Source organism: Schistocerca piceifrons, chromosome X (assembly GCF_021461385.2).
Source record: "Schistocerca piceifrons isolate TAMUIC-IGC-003096 chromosome X, iqSchPice1.1, whole genome shotgun sequence".
In the NCBI taxonomy this organism is placed as follows: Eukaryota; Metazoa; Arthropoda; class Insecta; order Orthoptera; family Acrididae; genus Schistocerca; species Schistocerca piceifrons.
Genome location: NC_060149.1, coordinates 295,438,701 through 295,451,521, shown reverse-complemented (window position 1 = coordinate 295,451,521; position 12,821 = coordinate 295,438,701). Strand labels below are relative to the sequence as shown.

Below are 12,821 nucleotides of genomic sequence, written 5' to 3'. Positions count from 1 at the left end.
TGCACAGTCCAGAGGGAGGAAAACACATGACTTCATTGGAACTATATCTAGAAGTGTACAATACTGTTCAAATGAATGTTAGTATTGATCACTACAGCCACTCCCTATCCCCACCCCACCAGCTTTTAATCCATTAACTTAGGAATATTGACTAATTTAGAAGCCACATGTACATGAATTGTTAGTGTACTATCAAATGAGTGCCTGTAAATTGAGGCATGTATATTAGCACTACAATAAAAAGATGTGATGTGAAGCTTATTTGTTAATAATTGTTCAACAAATGTATTCTATCCATAAAGATTATTTCATCATTAAGATTTGTTTTTAAGTTATTAAATTACTAAACAGAGAGTTACATTAAGGGATTCAATGAATTGAACTACATATACTTGCAAGTAGTGCTTACCTCCAATCTTTAATCTGGCAGTTGTTGTAACGAAGCCAATAGTATTATTTGCTTCACAGGTGTAGTCACCATCATCAACTTCCCAAACTTCTGAGATAATGAGTCTAAATACACCACCTTTGGACTCCATTCGAAATCTTCCACCAGGCATAATCTCTCGCCCATTACGAAGCCACCTTGCAGATGGAGGTGGCTTGCCAGTTGCTTCACATTCAAGTACAACAGAACTATTAAGTGGTACAGTAGTTGGAAGTAAATGTCGTACAAACTCCGGTTTTTCCCCTCCCTCAACTTCACATATTTTGACTGGTGTTGTACAGGAACTAGGTTCGCTGCGACCTGCAGCATTGACTGCAAATATTCTAAACTCATAGTCTGCCCGTTCTACTAAGTTTAGAACAGTGTAACTACAGTCTGTAACATTGTATTCATTGCAGCGAGCCCATGGAGGTCCACCAACTTCACGGCGCTCAATAATGTAGCCTGTTATTCTGCTACCACCATCAGATATGGGTGGTTCCCAGGTCAGATCGACATAGCTCTTTCCTACTTTCACTACTTTTGGTGTTCCTGGTGGAGAAGGAACATTGAATTTGCCCTTCAGCTGGAAGCGTGATGATGGTGGTGAAGGTTTGCTAAATCCTGCAGCATTCTTTGCCCTGACTCGGAATTCATACTCTCTGCCTTGCAGCAAACTATGGACAGTGTATGTTGTGTCTTTGACTAGATAGTCATTGGCAACTCGCCACTGAGGATCTTCAGCCACATCTCTGTACAAAAAGAACACAGTAAGTATTACAATTTGTAAATAATTTTCAAAGTAAGAGATGTTAATTACTACAACATATTTAAAATAAAGAATTAATATTACAAAACATACAGAAAAAAGTTTCTCACAGGAAACATTATAATTACCTGTACTCAACTTTGTAGCCTTGAATTCTGGAACCTCCATCACTTAATGGCCTGTCCCAGATCAGAGTTATATTTCCACTCTCCCAGTCAGTTACACGTGGCTGTCCTGGTGGGTCTGGTACCGTAAATGCAAACTTTGCTGTGATTGGCTGATCTGTTTCCAGTGGCTCACTGACACCATATTGGTTTTCTGCACGAACTCTGAAGCTGTATTTTCTGTTTGGTTCCAACCCAATGACATCATAGTGACAGCTTCTAACAAAACTGCTTACTTTGGTCCACAACTTAAAAGAAAATAAATTATACATTATTTTTTGACATGGCCATCTATTAAAATGATATTCCTTATACCTTCTCATTACCAATAATACAAGACACTTCAGTATGAAATATAATCAAATGCTCAATATTTTACCAAATAAAAAACTTAAGAAGAAAACACCTACCCATCAAACCTGATGTGAGTATAATCAAAGCTCCTCACAATTATATAACTCAAAATCTAAGGAATGTCCCAGAACAGAAAGTACATCAATTCAGGTCATGGCATAAGAAAGGAAGCAATGGTTGATAGTCTCTCAGAAACACATATCATGTCATTTTTTAACCTCTTAGTCATTATTAATGCTTCTGAGGAGAACATAAAAATGCTACATATCTCAAACATAAATCATAGTATGTCCATAACAACAAAGATATAGTAGTATTATAAGGTGTCACAGAATCTCTCCTCTGGACATTCATAACAAAATCCAGGTGGAGTAGTATCAGAAGTACATCAACCACTGCATAAAACAGTAACATTATCACCAATTGTAAAAGATTTATCTTCATTCTTTTCATGCTATGCCAAGATCATCCAATGATGATGACACTGACTATTAAATATCACGTACAGCTTAGTTTACCTGGAATTTAGAGTTATTTTATCTATCTATTAACAGAGAAACATGTAAAAATTCTTATTATTTGACATTGTCAAAGTTGGAGATAAGCAATCTGTTGTGTTAAAGCTGTGGATCCAGAAAAATTATGAATTATTTTATTTTATTTTTAGTTCTGACTTATCAACAAGCCATCTTCACATCTGTAATACAGAAATTGCAGCTAATAAGTACAAAAGATTAAGCCATTAGTATTAAAGTTCTCTCACATGATAATACCATATCAACATAAACTGATTGGTGTAAAACTCATCATAATTTGTGTAAGCAGCATCATTTGTTATATAAACAATGGAAGAAAGGTGTAAATTATTCTAAAAACATATTTAAATCTTGACAGTCCATACATATTACAAAAATTGGAGAAATTTCAAACAAACTTGGTATACCTACCACTTACTGTCTGGAAAGAATTACTGTGCAGGTAAAAAACACATACCTATCAAAGAGGGGAGGGTGAAAAAGCAGTGCAGCCCACTACCTGGGAAAACCCAAACTTTGGTCATCCAGTATTTGAGAATGGGAGCAACAGTCTTTACACATAATTTCAACCTATACAAAACTTTTTCTCACTACCAATCCCCATAAAATTATGAAAGAAGAAAATTTTATTACTGACGACATTTTCATCAATCATTCAGTAAAACTGCCAAATGAAGCATGACATTTTAATTTATTACTTCTTTACTACTAACTTTGTTTGTGACACACTTTGCAGACAGTAGTCACATACATTGCTGAATCTACTTGCAAAATTATATTATTGTATGACACATAGTTCAGGAGATGTGACATCATAAACAAAGAGACGTGTTAAAAACTGCCACATCATGAAAGACATTTAAATTTATTAATTTGCTGCTACTACCTCTATTCGCAACAGTTTTGGCAGACACTATCCACATCTGCAACTAGATGTATCTACAAAAATATATGACACACGGTTCAGCAGATTTGTTGTCAAATATTGAGATGCATGAAAAATTACCGCATTGTGACTGAACTTTTATATTAACAATTTAAGTTTCTGTACTTCTTAGATGCAATTTTCTACACTTCAAATCTTAAGATGACTTGCAGATATGCCAAAATTAGTAAACAAATAAAATTACATTTTAAATGTTGGATATTAAGAGTTGTTCTGAATCTGCTGGTGTAAAATTTCTACAGCTTATGCTTGATTGAGTTTTGGCTCATAGAGAGTGTAACAGTCCACTGACATAAAGATCATCAGGGTGAAAATTCACCATTTAAGTTATGAACATTACTTACTCCAGAAGCAGGGTCAAGTTTCTCCACTACATAGTTTGTGATAGGAGAGCCACCATCATCTAATGGGGGCTTCCAGCTCAAGGAACAAGTCTCAGGAGTGATGTCAGACACATCTAGTGGTCCCTGAGGTGGCAGTGGTTTATCTGGAAACAGAAATTTATTTTTAATTTGAGTGATTCAGTGGCACTATTGTGATATAGCAAAAAAATTGGAAACAATGAATAATTCCAATAAAGATAACTGAGTTATAGTTGAACAATGGAATCTGCAGGCTGGAATATCAATAGCATTACAAAAATGATAGATCACTACTCACCATAAAGATGACTCATTGAGTTCCAGACAGGCATGGTGAAAAGAATGTTACGTATTATACCTTTTGGCCAAAGCCTTCTTCAGCAGAGAACACACACACATTCACACAAACAAGCACACCTCATGCACACATGACCGCTACCACTGACAGCTCCAAGCCAAACTCTAGTCAGAGGTGCCAATGGTAGTGGCCATGTGTGCATGAGGTGTGCTTGCTTGTGTGAATGTGTGTGTGCATTTTCTTAGCTGAAGAAGGCTTTGGCCAAAAGCTATAATGTGTAACAGTTTTTTGTAATGCCTGTCTGCAACTCAAAAGGTCTCCTTTACAATGAGTAGCAACCTATCCTTTTCCTCATATTGTTGAGTCATAGTTGACTGTGATATTAAAAATACATATTTTGTACTCAGTCATTGTATCATAGATGCAGAAACCTTGCTTTTTCAATTAGTACAGAAAAGAGGACAGAAATTTTATTTACCACTAATCATTTTATATGGTATTTATAAATCACTAAAACCATTAAATGAGCCTGAGTATTAAAAATGTTGCTAAAAATTAAAAAAATACATTACTCCAATGTATACTTTGATTATGCCAGTTGTATAGAAAATACTAAAAAATTAATAAAGGTTCTGATTTTGTTTAAGAAACTGATGTGCAAGACAACAATCATGTAACTGGCTGGGATGAATTTGGTTTATAAGTTGAGCTTCCACAACCGAGTAATAAAAAACACTCCGTTTACTTTATCTTCCATTAACAAACTATTCAACATAGGTTCTGTCATGCTTCAAACTAACTTTTTTTTATATCAGTGACAATGACTATGTGTACAAGTTTTTATTTTTGATAGGGCGTGAGGAGTTGTGCTCTTTTCTGCACAATTAAAAATAAGCTTCACTGAAACATAATAAACTTGTAAAATTTGGATCTTTTAATGCAGAGATCAATTCTTTGATGTGATATATATGATATATTTCTTACTTTATAAGAGGAATATGTTATCATAGTACTTAAAACAAACACCTAGGTTGTTTTTGAATTCTGGTGATTTTATCAGCCAGAAAAAATGAAAAGAATGTAGTTCTTGATATGGAAATAAAGAGTCCTTGCCAAAATACTTCAGAAATGTTATCATAAGTTCACTGCATTTCAGTTTATTTTTAAAACACAATACAATGAAAATGAATTGAGGCATCAATTTTAAATTAAATAAACTGCTGAGTTAGGCAAATTATATTGAGGCTTCTTGAAGCAGAGTCACATAAATTTAATATAGTTAGCAAAATAGAAGCAGTTAAAAAACCACGTGATGGAATATCAGCTGTCAGAAACAAACAGTGCATGAAATTCAATAATTATTACAACTTTTTGCTCAAACTTTACATTTACTATGATCATGATTAGAATGTAATTTTCTACTTGAATAATCTTTCGCAGGTTTACATTTAGATTTGACACAAAAATTTACACACTCAGTAAAATTATAGCACACTGATTTCATGTGTCCAAATATGTACTTAGTTTTGTTTTTATTTCATGCTTTCTGAATATCATGGTTTTTAGGTGTGAACAGACATAAGTTTCAAAATGTTGCTCAGAAATGAAAAAAGCATATGTCAGTTGTACTCACCTACAACCAAAACCTTGCAAGAAGCAGTATCTGAGCCTTCAGTATTCACTAACTGTATAGTGTAAATGCCCATATCACTCCTTCTTGCACATCTATTGTGGAATACTGTCTGGTTGGAGGTAGTTTCAAATTTGATTCTATCTCCTGGAATGACTTCTTCTCCATTAATGGTCCATGTGGGTTTTGGTACCGGATTACCCGTGAAAGGAACTGTTATAGTGAACTCTTCTCCTGCAATGACTGTCATGTCTCTGATGCTAAGATCGCTTGTGATCTTAGGTGAGCCTGTGAATAAGGAAAGAAGTCACACTTAATACGATTCATAACTTACTAAAATATAAGCTGCTAGAGCTACATTTAGAATACAGATGCATAAAACTATATTTTCATCCATTAGAAATTGTTAACTACTCCATTAATCATTTAAAATAAATGATTTCTGGTTACACTGAGATCAGTTTATATGAGGGTCTGTGATAGTAAAATTGTAACATGCCGAAGGGAGAACATCCGTCATTCATTTGTGAGTGTGAAATGTAGAGAGGGTTATATAATTTTTCAGTACTTTTGATTCTGTCTCTCATTTGAAAACTAACTAAATGTACTTCAAAGTTCAAGTGTTCCTTCATTTATTACAGAAATTGCGAGGTAAATATGATGCTGATTGATCAGTTGTGAAAAGTTAAAGCTGACTGCCCCTTTCTGCACTGCTCTTACAATTGAGGTATCTAAGCATAAGATACTAATCAACTCAAAACCTCAACTTGTGATTAGCTGTTCACCATTTCATCCCTATCCCAACTTGTGAGCTTGTGTTGAAGTCAAATTCTCCATTGTATCCATTCTGCTGGGTTTACTAATCACATTGCATTGTGCAAAAGCTTTTGTGGCATTTGGAAGGAACAGAAAGGAACCAGTGGCTTGTTCTATATATGTGGGTTGACTCACTGAGCCATGATCATGTAGCTCAATTCAAACAACAATGGCTCAATTGAAACAACAATATCCTTAAAAAGTTGAACCTCATCAATAAATAAGAGTTACCAACTCCTGTAAGTTCAACTTTCCAGTCTCATTTTATTGATGTGTTGAGACTACTGATCATTTTCTGCATTTATAAAGTGGATTTCTACAGACTCAAACATCCCTTCTGAGAACCATTTCCATAGTTCATTATAAACTACAACATGCTCATTTCAAGTGTTGTTGCTCTCTCAGTAATGTCATTAAGCTTTTAAGAACAGTAACTATTAGGATTAAGGTTGGGTACCTTTCAATCCTCATTGCTGCTTTTAATTGCTTTGCAAATACTGTCTTAAGACACAATAATAGTTGCAGTCCAAAGGGGCAATGAAATTATTTCAAACTTCCTGAAAGATCAAAACTGTGTGCCACACCGGGACTTGACCACAAGACCTTAGCCTTTCGCAGGCATGTGCTCTACCAACTGAGCCACCTGAGCATGACTTACAACCCATCCTCACAGCTTTACTTCTGCCAGTACCTCGTCTCCTACCTTCCAAAGCTGTGAGGATGGGTCATGAGTCATGCTCAGGTACTTCAGCTGCTAGAGCACTTGCCTGGGGAAGGTTAAGGTCCTCAATTTGAGTCACAGTCCAGCAGACAGTCTTAATCTGTCAGGAAGTTTCATATCAGCACACACTCTGCTGTAGAATGAAAATTTCATTCTGGAAATTATTTCAATGTTGGTATGTAGGTGCAACTATAGAAGACATTCTACCAATTTAGTTATCCTGCCTGAGGACACATTGTATTCATGCAGCACTGCATCATCAGCTTCAGAGGCATAGCAGGTTTCAGTGAAGTTTGCACACAAAATATATGGGGCTCATATTGAAAAGAGAGAAAGAGAGAGAGAGAGAGAGAGAGAGAGAGAGAGAGAGAGAGAGAGAGAGAGAGAGAGAGAGAGAGAGAGAGAGCTTTCCACATCAGTTAACTCTGAAGAAGGATGTCATCTGAAAGCTTAGCAACATTTTTCAGTCTTGTTTATGTGCCTGCTGACTGGTCAATGCTACAACTGTATGATGAGATGTTACCTTTAGTCATTTCAGTATTTTAGTTGCACCCAGAACTTTCCATTATCATATTTATAAAATGCTTTATACTGAGATTACCTGAATCCGATTATTTTGAAGCATTACACAATATGAGTGCCATGCAGATGTGGTCACTGTGTAAAACTGGAAGCAGATTATCAAATTAGGTCTGCACCATTGATAAAGACCACCTCTGTTGACAAATACTTAGCATAGCTGCCCTTAGAATGAAATAGCCTATGTTTGATCTCCCATGCCACCTCAGATTTTTCTGAGGTAGGAAAATCTGGAATGGGGTCAGTTCAGCTTCATAAGGTCAAATGAAGAACTGCTTCAATAAAGAAGCAACATCATTATCAGGATTCATCTACTATCAACAATGGCTGGAGGTATTAGTGACATGCTGATCACATGTCTCATGATCATAGACCACTCCTCATATTGCCTTGTGTGTAGCAGTTGGCCACTTGGAACAGTTTTTGAGTGGTGTTTATGTTTACGTTTTTCCATTGACAATAATGGTTTGGTAGGTCCAGACAGACCATAGACAAAAAAGATTGGAGTAATGTCATATTGACTTTAAGTAGGTAAGACGGCAGCTTGCATAGACACATGTTGTGTTCAGGTGGGGGAAAAAAAACCTGCTAAAAAGCACAGTCTGCACGAATTGTAGTGTTCAAATCAGAAAGTTAAATGATGGTATAAGTAGTCCTCAACTAACAATTAACATTACAATGAAAGAGATGAAGAAACTTATATCAGAAAAGTGTGAGCCATCACAAAAATCACATATACTTTTCCATTTGGAAAATGTAGAATAGTGGATATAGGTAAAATGAAAAAATGCCTACATACCAGACATGGGATGCATCTCTGTTTCAAAGGGAAGAAACTTTTATGTGAGAAAATAAGCAAAATTATCACAGAGAAAGACGACTTAAACAAAATTATCAAACACAAAGGTGATAGGTATGCTTTTTTAGAGTAAAATGTAAAAATTTAATCCTTACAAACCAGAATGTTAAGTATATAATGAATAAAATAGAGCACTTGGACATGTACCTAAGTGTATCAGAACCACATTTCTTCATAGAGAGAGAAGTAGGTTGCAAGGAAGAGGAAGCATATGGATACAGGCTAAGAAATTATGAACTTATAAACTTGTATTGTAGAAGGACACATAAAGATGGAGGGATTGGCATTTATAGCAGAAATGATATAGCATGTGAAAAAATCAAATGGATTGATGATATGAGTAAAGAAATGATACTTGAGGTTTCAGCAATAAATTTAAAACTAGGGAAAAACAGTATGATTATAGCAGGCTCTGTATAGGTCACTTGGAAGCAGTATTGAACAATTTTTGAACTGTCTGAAGGACCTGCTGAAGAAGCCATCAGCGTATGAAAAACATGTGCTGTTTGTTGGAGACATCAACATAGACTCTTTAAATAATAGCAATGATTATTTATGTTATGTTGACTTAGTTCAGTGCTATAACTATTATAATATAACCTCAGAACCTACAAGAATTACTGTAGAAACACAAACATGCATTGACCACATTCTCACAAATATAACAAAGGAGAACATCAACATAACCACCATAGAAAATGACTTATCTGACTACAGAGCCCTTGCTATGGAAGTTGATGTAGGAAGTGTAGATATAACTACAAGTGATACTGTTATGTATAAAAGAAAATTTAATTATAATAAACTTAAGAGGGCATTGGGCAATGAAATATGGGAACCAGTTTACAATGCAACAAATGTGAATGATAAATGGGAAAATTTCAATAAACTATTCAATAAAACTTTAAATGAAATATGTCCTTTAGCAAACAAGGCTATTAATAATAAAGCTGAGAATTTCCCTAGATAAATCATTGAACTGAGAGAGAACATGAAAGACTGTTACATACTCTTTAGAGATACTAAATTACACTACTATTTAACAAAATACAAACTGATCAGAAAAAATACAGAGATTCTTTGACCTACCTTAAAACTCAGGAATAGGTCTATCAAATAAGCAACAAACCTGTGTTAGTAAAATAGCCGGGAAAATAATGTATACAGAAGAAGAAGAAGAAGAAGAAGAAGAAGAAGAAGAAGAAAGTATAAAGAAGAAGAATCTCATGAACACACCAGCATAACATTAAAACGACAACATAACAAATGACCCAAAATAAGTGTGTGAGAAATTCATACATATGTTTCATACAATTGGCACAAGTGAAACATGACTGGGCACTCAATTTAAATACTACAACACCTAGCCAATATTTTTTCATCCAATGCATTACTGAGAGGGACCAGCTAGCAATCATTTCAAAACTTCTAGCTAAAATGTCTTGTGGCTGGGATGACATTTCACCTAAACTGCTAAAGGAATGCACCTAACTGCTAAAGGAAAGCAGGAAAGTGAAGCCTCTGACATATTTAATAAATATCTCCCTCTGCCATGGAGAATTCCCTGGTTTTTTCCCTTAAAAAAATCACTGAAATCCTACTGGTATATAAGAAAGGAATAAAACCTGATGTAAGAAACTGTAGGCCAATATCATTAACTTCAGAGCTTGGGACATTATTAGTGAAAGTAACATTACATCAAATTGAGTCTCCTGGTTCCGATTCCGTATAGACTGGAGAAGTAGACCCATCCACTACATTGGAATCCGGACGTTTTATTCTATGACATGCTGCCTTTTAGTGGTGTTTTGTTCTGACGGACAACAAACGTTGGATAAAAAGGTTCCAAGCTTTTTTGCTCTAATGTTTTAGTTGTATGCTCACCTGAAGATATGGTTTTTAGTGCTACAAAACCAGTAGTGATCCAATAATAAAGGAATAAATACGGTTGAATTGGTTATTAGTACCTAAGATGACTACTCATAGCTGTGGTTGCTCTGCCTATAAGGCTGTCTGCAGTAATTTATAAAAGGAATGAACAGATAGTAACAACCAAATCAACCCACAAGGTACTTTAATGTGGTGTGCCCCAAGGAAGTATATTGGGGCCTTTTCTGTTTCTTGTGTATGTTAATGATTTAATTGAATCCCAAAACTGCAAGGTTGTAAGCTATGCTAACAACACACATTTTGTTAGCTTGGGCCATGATATGCAAACTACTACAAACAGTGGTGAAATCAATTATAATTTTCTGTCAAGTTATCTTACTGCAAATAAGCTACTCGTAAATAAATAGAAGGCAATGACAATGCAATTTATGCTTATCTACAGTCAGAAATAAACAGAACTCTATCTACACCTCTATTGGCTCTTAGCTACAAAAACAAACACAATGTTTTGGGCATAATTGTTGATGGAACACCTGTCATGGAAAGAACGTGTAGACCATATTTGTAAGAAAATCAGTAGGTACGTGTATCTACTGAAAAGGGTCTCAGCCTTCCTGGACCATGATAGCTTGAGACAAACACAAGACAACCTTGTAGAGAAATCTTCAGAAAATATAAAATACTAACCATCTACTTTATGTACATGCTGCAAGCAATAATGTTTGTGAAACAAGATCCAAAGTATAATGTAACACACAGTAGTGTAAACAGGTGCAATACATGGGGAAGGGAAAATTATCGCACAATTGCAAGTAAAAGAAAAAGGCTGCAGACCATAGTCCACATATGATAGGAACCATCCTTTGTAACAGACATCCATCTGACTTCAAGACAGATAATTTCAACACTTTAAAGAATAAACTTAAGCTTTTATTAATAGAGAAAAGCTGTTACTGAGCAGAAGATTTCAAGTTCTAATTTCCCTTTGTAAAACAGTGTATATAGCATAAGTTTGCTTTTGCACCAAAAAATGGTAATTTCTGATCTTCACTGTCTATATCAATGTGTGCTCTTGTGTATGTTAACTAAACATTTGTACATGTGAACTAAAATTTATGCCAATGTCTGAAAACCGATTGTTATATAGACAGCAAACAAAAATATAAACAAAGAGAGGTTTCATAGAATTTAGACATCCACAAAGCAGTGGATTTTATAGTGATGGCTGTTGCAGTATATTGCAGACATTTGGGTGATGAGGTACTACACTTCAAATAAACTTCATTTTGGCTTCTATGTATTGCTTTCAATGTCAACAAAAATTGGAATGGTCACATAAGGAAGTCACTTGGCCAGTGACAGGTAACATGGTTTTCAGTCACACACTTTTTATTAAAGTTCAAAGGATTAGTGCAATATCAGTGAGTAAACTACTTAAAATCCCTGGTATTTGTTTAGGGCATCTGAAAAATATATAAAATTGATTGCAATCCTGTGTCTTATTTTCCTTGATATTAATACTTAGGTTCATGATATAGGAAGACAAGGCATGCCCTCGAGCAGCTGATAGCCGCAGACACCTTAGTGTTGTCCACAGCATTACTCTCTCTCTCTAACAAAAACGGTAGATTCAAATTAGAGATATGTAACTGAATGTACCTCCATCATGCAATAATTCAGAAATGTATATAATGATTCAAGATACACTGGATGGATTATCACAGATTGTCATCAGATACTGCAAGAGACCATGTCACTTTGCTAGAAAAATAGAGAAGGTAACACAGCTAACAAAGATTATAAATTTGTTGATGAGTTGTATTAATATTATGTACTACTCACCCAAAGTATAAATAATTTAAATAATTCATAGCATCTATCTTCTTTAGTATTAAAGTACACATTCAATTATTTACTTTATAATTTTAGAGATAATGTTTTAGGAACTCAGTGACTGATAGCAAAACACTAACAAAACTTTGTCAAGTTGTTTCTTTTCTGGAGCCAACTAGTGAACAGTATGGTGCATTATAGCCTCTACCTGCACTGTCACCACACTAACATTCTCATCTCAAGTTGAAGTAACTGAAACCTGGTTGCAAAAAAAAAAACATAATAAAAAGTTACTGGGTCTTGTGTCAAATTTAGTCTTTGTTTTTACACATACCGAATCCACTCATTAGTCTCACGGAATCTGAACTGAAAATCTGTAATTCAGAAATGAAAATACTGTAATAAATGATGGTACATTTTTTAAATACAATATCTGTACAGATGGTAATATGAAATTTATACTCAATGGCATACGTTAACAGTCTTGTTAGTCGCATTCATGATGCAGAAGGAAAAAATTAGAGATATGAAAAGGACAAAGAAGGGTAAAAAAAAAGACTCAGTCATCCATCTAGCAGCTATAAACTGAATATCATACATATCTTCTGCTGGATAAGAACATAAAATATGTTGCAAC

At 34.9% G+C, this 12,821-nt stretch overlaps 1 protein-coding gene across 20 annotated transcripts in view; it reads right to left on the bottom strand.

The window, feature by feature from the left end:
* LOC124721411 (twitchin) overlaps positions 1-12,821 on the bottom strand; it is a 377,390-nt gene that overhangs the window by 58,327 nt on the left and 306,242 nt on the right. For all 20 annotated transcript variants that reach the window (XM_047246370.1, XM_047246371.1, XM_047246372.1 and 17 more), the window contains 4 exons: positions 5,490-5,774; positions 3,541-3,683; positions 1,325-1,608; positions 410-1,179 (listed from right to left, as the gene is read on the bottom strand). In XM_047246370.1, coding sequence (XP_047102326.1) covers positions 410-1,179; positions 1,325-1,608; positions 3,541-3,683; positions 5,490-5,774 — 1,482 coding nt within the window. The remainder of the gene's footprint in view (positions 1-409; positions 1,180-1,324; positions 1,609-3,540; positions 3,684-5,489; positions 5,775-12,821) is intronic.